Below are 6,488 nucleotides of genomic sequence, written 5' to 3'. Positions count from 1 at the left end.
ATCAGGCTTTGCAAAGACTCTCTCGGTTTTCTTTTCTCAGCTCCCTTCCCCCATGTGACCTCTGCTCTGGGTACACATACTCACGTGGCAAGCAAAGAACATCGGGCTAGGAGTTAGCTGATGAGAACTCTTGCCCCAGCTCTGATATCGAACTGTTATAGAACCTTGGCCAAGTCACTTAACTTCCCAGATTGGCCTGGGGCTGATGAAGAGAAAGAATCAATAGTAAAAAAAAAAAATCATGGAAGCCCAAAGCACAAGAGGCCAAGGGGGAAGATAAAATACTCTAACCTCAAGCCTGGAAAGTCTCTTTAAGCTAAAAGAGTTTCAGGAAAATGTAACATTAATCCATACATTTTATATTTAAGTTCATGAGTCATATCCACATTATGTCCCTGGTAAAAATTCTGAAAGGCCACAGCAAAAAGCAGAAAAGGGTCACCTCCATAGGGGTGTCCGTCTATGGGCCCATGTTTGCTTTCCAACCCCCAAAAGAAACACCTGACCCAGAACCCTCTGGGAAAATCAGCCTTTGATTCAAAGAGATGCTTGTTCAGTGATGATTATTACAGCCCTAACCATACCATCAGCCCCCCGGGAAGTCTAAGGGAGGCAGGCAGCCAGAAGGAGAGAACCTTCCTCTCGCCAGGAATTAACTAGCTCCAAGCAAGAGATGGGTGACTTGGTGCCACAGGGGGAAAGATAATTTAGCCATTGTGTTCACGATGAGCATTCCCATTCACTCGTGGAAGCCCTTCAGTGTCACTGGTGCCTGGAACCAAATGTAATCCTCCCAGGCTGTAGCTGGGATGGCGGGTCGGCCACAGGACAGGGTCACAGTCAATTTGTGGCCCCGGCTGGGCACTCTATAGTTGAGCTTGGGTCGAAACCAGTCTTCTCCACAGTCGCGGTGACCCTGTGCCATGACAATGGTGCCCATGAGTGGAGGAACCTGCAGCTCACTGAAGGCATCAGCCATGAAAATGGCTCGGAAGAGGCGGCGCAAACAAGCTGCTGTGCTCAGGCTCGGGTCCATGCTGTTGGGGACCAAGCGGGACAAGTCAAGTTCATAGAACTCCTTGGGACTGAGGGCATTGCCCCCAAGGAGGATCAGCACTCGTGGTACTAGTGTCCTGGCAAAGAGACCCTCCAGGTGGCTGAGGACGCTCTCCAGTTCTGCCAGGGTTTGTTGGCATTTCCTGCTGCTCACCTCGGCAGTGGCCCGAGGTTTCTTCTTCACCACTTCCTCTGCCTGTGAGGACAAAGAATGGTGACAGAGAAGTTCTGCAAGGTAGGGGAAAGCTAATGACCTTTGAAGAACCCTCTGGGATGGAGCAGATTTATGGGACTGGATTTCCAGTTCAGTGAACTGCCACAGGCAAGACACTGGGTTTTATCAGAGGGTAATGTATCAAAAAGGAAACTACGTTCTTTGTACAAAATCATAATTCTTCCACACTTAGAACAGCAAAGACAGTGTTCTGAAGCAGGAGGCATCCAGAAATTAGCAACTAAAATACTCAAGGAGATGTGGTGGCAAATTTTTGCTGTGCTGAGAGTGATAACAAGACTGAGGATTATTTGGTCTAATAAATTCTGGAGTTCATCCTCCAGTGAAACATGGCAAATGGAAGGAAGGGAGGGATGGAGGGAGGGAGGGAGGAAGGAAGGAAGGCAGGAAGGAAAGAGGGAATGGAGGGAGACAGGAAGGGAGGGAAGGAGGGGAGAGAAAGAGGACTCCCAAGGGCAAAAAGAACTGGAAGGGACTTCCCTGGTGGCACAGTGGTTAAGAATCTGCCTGCCAACGCAGGGAACACGGGTTCAAGCCCTGGCCCAGGAAGATCCCACATGCCGCGGAGCAACTAAGCCTGTGCACCACAACTACTGGGCCTGCACTCTAGAGCCCAAAGCCACAACTACTGAGACCGCGTGCCACAACTACTGAAGTCTTCACGCCTAGAGTCAGTGCTCCGCAAAAAGAGAAGCCACTGCAATGAGAAGCCCGCGCACCGCAACAAACAGCAGCCCCCACTCGCCGCAACTAGAGAAAGCCGGCGCACAGCAACAAAGACTCAACACAGCCAAAAATAAATAAATAAATAAATTGCAAAAAAAAGAACTGGAAAATAGACAACAGTGTCCAAAGGCAGCAACAAATTTCTGGAAGAGAGAAAGCAGACGGAAGAGTTCGAAAGAGCTGAATACCAAGTACTGACAGAGGGGACTCCCCTGAGAAGTTTGAAATGATTCACAATGCAGAAGCCCATAAAGGCCCAGGAATTGTCCACTTAAGCACCACAGAAGACAAAAGTGAACACATGGGGACTGAGGGAACACCTGTGCAAGGACCCTTAGATCACCTGCCAATTTCCTCCACCCAGACAGAATGTTTTGGAAGTCCTCTTTCTCTCTTTCTTTCCTTCCTTCCTATTTCTCTGATTTAGTAGTATTTCAGATGGGAGCACAGATAAGCATGTGTTCAATTTGCCATGTTTATCTGGAAGACCACTCCAGAATCACCTTTATTAGACCAATCTTCTTTCCTGTTATCACTACCATTACTTTCTCACCCAATATCCTTCAAGGCTATCAGCTAGCTCAGAGGCCCAGCCATGCACACAGAACTTTCAATGACTTATTCTTAAATATTTATCAGACACCAAATAAAAGCCTCTAACATGAAAGAGACAAAAACAAATAAATAGGAAAAGGAATCTGGAAGAAACGGAGACACTGCAAGCGACAGAGAAAAGCTTCAAAAATACAATTAACGTCCACAGGTAAGAGAAGTTCATACAGACAGGAAACAACAGGATGCAATTTAAAAGGAACATGTAAAAATTAAGAAAAAGCTCTTAAGACTATGACTGCCAAAAAAGAAAAAAAAACTGATATAAGTGTTAGAATATAAACTCAAGGAAGTTTATATAAATTTATATAAACATAATATAAACCCACAGAAAATATAACATAGAAACAAAGAGATGAGGATATGGACAGAAAAGACACTAAAATTAAAGGATCAGGGCTTCCCTGGTGGCGCAGTGGTTGAGTCCACCTGCCGATGCAAGGGACACGGGTTTGTGCCCCGGTCCGGGAAGATCCCACATGCCGCGGAGCGGCTGGGCCCGTGAGCCATGGCCGCTGAGCCTGCGCGTCCGGAGCCTGTGCTCCGCAACGGGAGAGGCCACAACAGTGAGAGGCCCGCATACCGCAAAAAAATAAATTAATTAATTAATTTAATTAAATTAAAGGACCAGTTCATTAAGTCCAAATGCAACACACAATAGAAGTTTCAGAAAAAGAAAACAAGAGGAAAAACAGGAAGGGTTAGACTATCAAGACTAGAGTGGGTAGAAAGGGGGCTTCCCTGGTGGCGCAGTGGTTGAGAGTCTGCCTGCCGATGCAGGGGACATGGGTTCGTGCCCCGGTCCGGGAGGATCCCATATGCCGCGGAGCGGCTAGGCCCGTTAGCCATGGCCGCTGGGCCTGCGCGTCTGGAGCCTGTGCTCTGCAACGGGAGAGGCCACAACAGTGAGAGGCCGGCGCACCGCAAAAAAAAAAAAAAAAAAAAGACCAGAGTGGGTAGAAACGGACAGAAGCCATAGGGCTGAAACATCCCTTACAGCTGCTTAGGCTGACAGGCCTGAAGATTCCTTAGACGCCCTTTTTACCTGCCCACCATCTAATAGCCACGAAGTCTCCCCACCAATTTTCTCCCAAAGCCTGTGCCCACCTGGGGAGGTTTTCGGTAGAAGTGCTTAAGCTGTTCGTAGGGCAGAGGGAGTTGCTGGCGTTGGTACATGATATGCTTCAGAAGTTCACAAGTAAACCGACAGCACCCTTCCTGGCTGACAGGCCCGGGAAACACCACTGGCACCACGCAGACTCTGGGGCGAAGGGGCTCCGAAGGGTTGGGAGGTTCCTGGGGGGAGGTGGTCTCAAGTTCTATCTGGGGGTCGTGGATTTCCTCCGACTTCTCACACCACTCCAAATCTGGTAGGTGCACAGGGGGACAAGAGAGAAAAATGAAAAACTTAAAAGGCCAAAGCCAGTCTTCTCATTCCCTTGTGGCGACATCGGCCACCACTGCGGAGGCGACACCCCGACACATGCAGATTCCCTCCGCAAACTCCCCTGTGGGCGGTGGCGCGGAGGTTCCGGATCCCAGTTGCCTAAGGTGAAGTGACGGCGGGATTTGTGGGGAACGGGTGGAGGATTTCGGAGGCAGCGACTGGGGCTCTGCTCAGAAAGTGGAGGCCCTGATCTGGGAAAACGAGTTGAGAGAAAGTGTAGTCAAGCAGGGCCCAGAACCCGTCGCGAAAAGGGGGGTGAACCAATGGAATCCAGGGCCTTGGGGGCGATGGAGTCAACGGCGCCGAGTCAGAACTGGGAGGGACGCCGGGAAATGGGGACAAGGAAGACAGGCCAGAGAAGGGGCCAGGGGCTAAGTGACTGGAAGGAGCAGCGGTAGGGAGGAAACAGACTCCTCGAGCTCCGGACCCCACGCCTTACCAGAGACTGCGGCCGGGGCCTGCACTTCCGGCTCTGGGGCCGCCATCATGACCTCCTCCCCACTCTCCGTGCGGTTTGAATAGGCGCCCCGCGCAGCCTCATGGGAAACCCGGCCTCCACTTCCGGTTCCGTTGCCGGAAAGTGGGCGGGGCGCCGCGTCAGTGTGGCGGAGGCTGGGCTGGGTGGGGAATTGAGCTCTGCGCTCTCCTTCTTAACACCGTCCGGCAAGTCCGCTGAACCCTTCTCCTACAGGGAAACCATGGGTTCTCAGCCACTTAGCGCTGCCTTCCAAAGGACACCCGCCCGCATGCATCCGTTCTCTCCTGCGTTCCGTATTCGCTGCGCACCTACTTCGTGCCAGGCCCTGTCCTAGGTGCTGGAGACTCTGCAGCGAAGAAGCCAGAGGCAGGCGCTGTCCGCAAAGTGTTCAATGCCTAATGGATTCAATGCAATGTGATGAATTATATAGTAAGGCATACATGGGCAGCGGACGCGAAGAACAGGAGCGCCTAACCTAGAGGGGGTGGGAGTGAGGGGTGGTCCCGGAGGAAACTGAGACCTGTAGGATGAGTAAAGGTAAAGAGGAGGGCCTGGTGGTCCTGGAGACTGTTAGAAAGAAACAACCCCCAAACGGATTCACTTGTGCTAAATCTCACCAAGACTCATTTCCTAACCTAGTAGCAGTTTCAACTTCTCCTGGAGTGGAATTTTTAAACTAACCAGTCTGGAATTTCCTAGTCAGCGCTAGTGAGGTAATCTGCAAGATAAGTCCCCCAACATTCCCCCTAATCCTTTCTTTCCTTTTGCTTACAACCTCCTTATCCTACCCCCCCCCTTCTATAAAAGTCTTGCATTTTGAACAGCCCCTCAGAGTGCCTTCGTATTTACTAGATAGGATGCTGCCTGATTCATGAACTGTTAAATAAAGCCAATTAGATCTTCAAATCTTCAGTTGAACTTTGTTTTTTAACAAGACCTTGAGATACAAGAGCATCCTCTATTCAAGGAATTAAAAAGAGTTCAGCTTATGAAGAGTTAAGGCTGTGATGGACAAACAGGAGCCAGATCATGGCAGGGCTTTATAAGCCACGTTAAAGCGTTTGAACTTGATCCCGTAGGGGAGTGGGGGAAACTTTGAAAGATTTAAGTAGGGGAGTGACATAATTACATTTACATTTTATAAATTTAATCTCTACACTGGGTCTAGATTACAGACAGGATAAAGGAGGAGGCAGGGATACCAGTTAGAGCTAGCAACTGGAATTACCCAACGATTGGGTTGGCCAAAAAGTTCGTTCGGGTTTTTTCCATAATATCTCACAGAAAAGATGGTGAAAGAGGCCTGAACTAGGGTAGTCACAGTGGGTTGGAGAGAACTGGGTGAACCCCAGAGATATTTAGGAGGTCCAGTGAGCATGGTGGTTGAGCCCAGGAAGAGGAGGAGGGGTAGAGAGAGACTGTCAAGAAGACAAGCAGGTTTTTTACTTCAGCAACTCTATGACCAGTTGTGCCATTCAGTGAAGGAGGGAACACCAGAGAAGGACCAGCTTTACTGGGGTATAGGTAAGGAGAAAAGATGAGTTCAGTTTTTGATAGGTTTGCTGTTCCATTGGACAGTGAAGAGATATTTAGGAACACCATTGGGAACAGAAATATGTATTTGAGAGTCATCAGCATGGGAGTGGATAAGATCACCCAGGGAAGCTGTATAGAATGAAAATGAGCAAGGATCCTGAAGACACTAATGTTTAGGGGATGAGCAGAAAGAGAGAATCTGTGGAGGAGACTGAGGAGTAGCCAGAGAAGTAGAAAGAAAAATAGACAAGTATTAGGTGATAGAGGCCAAGAAAAAAGTGTGCTTCAGGAAGCAGGGACCAGAGATCAAAACATACCATAAAAGTATAATGATTAAAATACTGTGGTGTTGGCTCAGGAATAAACAGATAATAAAACAGAAGACAGTCCAGAAACAG

At 49.0% G+C, this 6,488-nt stretch overlaps 1 protein-coding gene across 1 annotated transcript; it reads right to left on the bottom strand.

Annotated features, from left to right (window-relative positions):
- Nucleotides 1-739: 739 nt before the first annotated feature.
- Nucleotides 740-4,618, bottom strand: MAD2L1BP (MAD2L1 binding protein). The gene is made up of 3 exons (XM_030870604.3): nt 4,516-4,618; nt 3,737-3,996; nt 740-1,252 (listed from the first exon to the last, which is right to left on the bottom strand). The coding sequence occupies exons 1-3, from the start codon at nt 4,562-4,564 to the stop codon at nt 740-742; spliced, it is 822 nt and encodes a 273-aa protein (XP_030726464.1). The 5' UTR covers nt 4,565-4,618.
- Nucleotides 4,619-6,488: the final 1,870 nt, after the last annotated feature.

The sequence above is a fragment of the Globicephala melas genome, chromosome 11 (genome assembly GCF_963455315.2).
Source record: "Globicephala melas chromosome 11, mGloMel1.2, whole genome shotgun sequence".
NCBI classification, from domain to species: domain Eukaryota; kingdom Metazoa; phylum Chordata; class Mammalia; order Artiodactyla; family Delphinidae; genus Globicephala; species Globicephala melas.
Note: the sequence above shows the minus strand (reverse complement) of the source record. Positions and strands in the feature narration are given on the sequence as shown.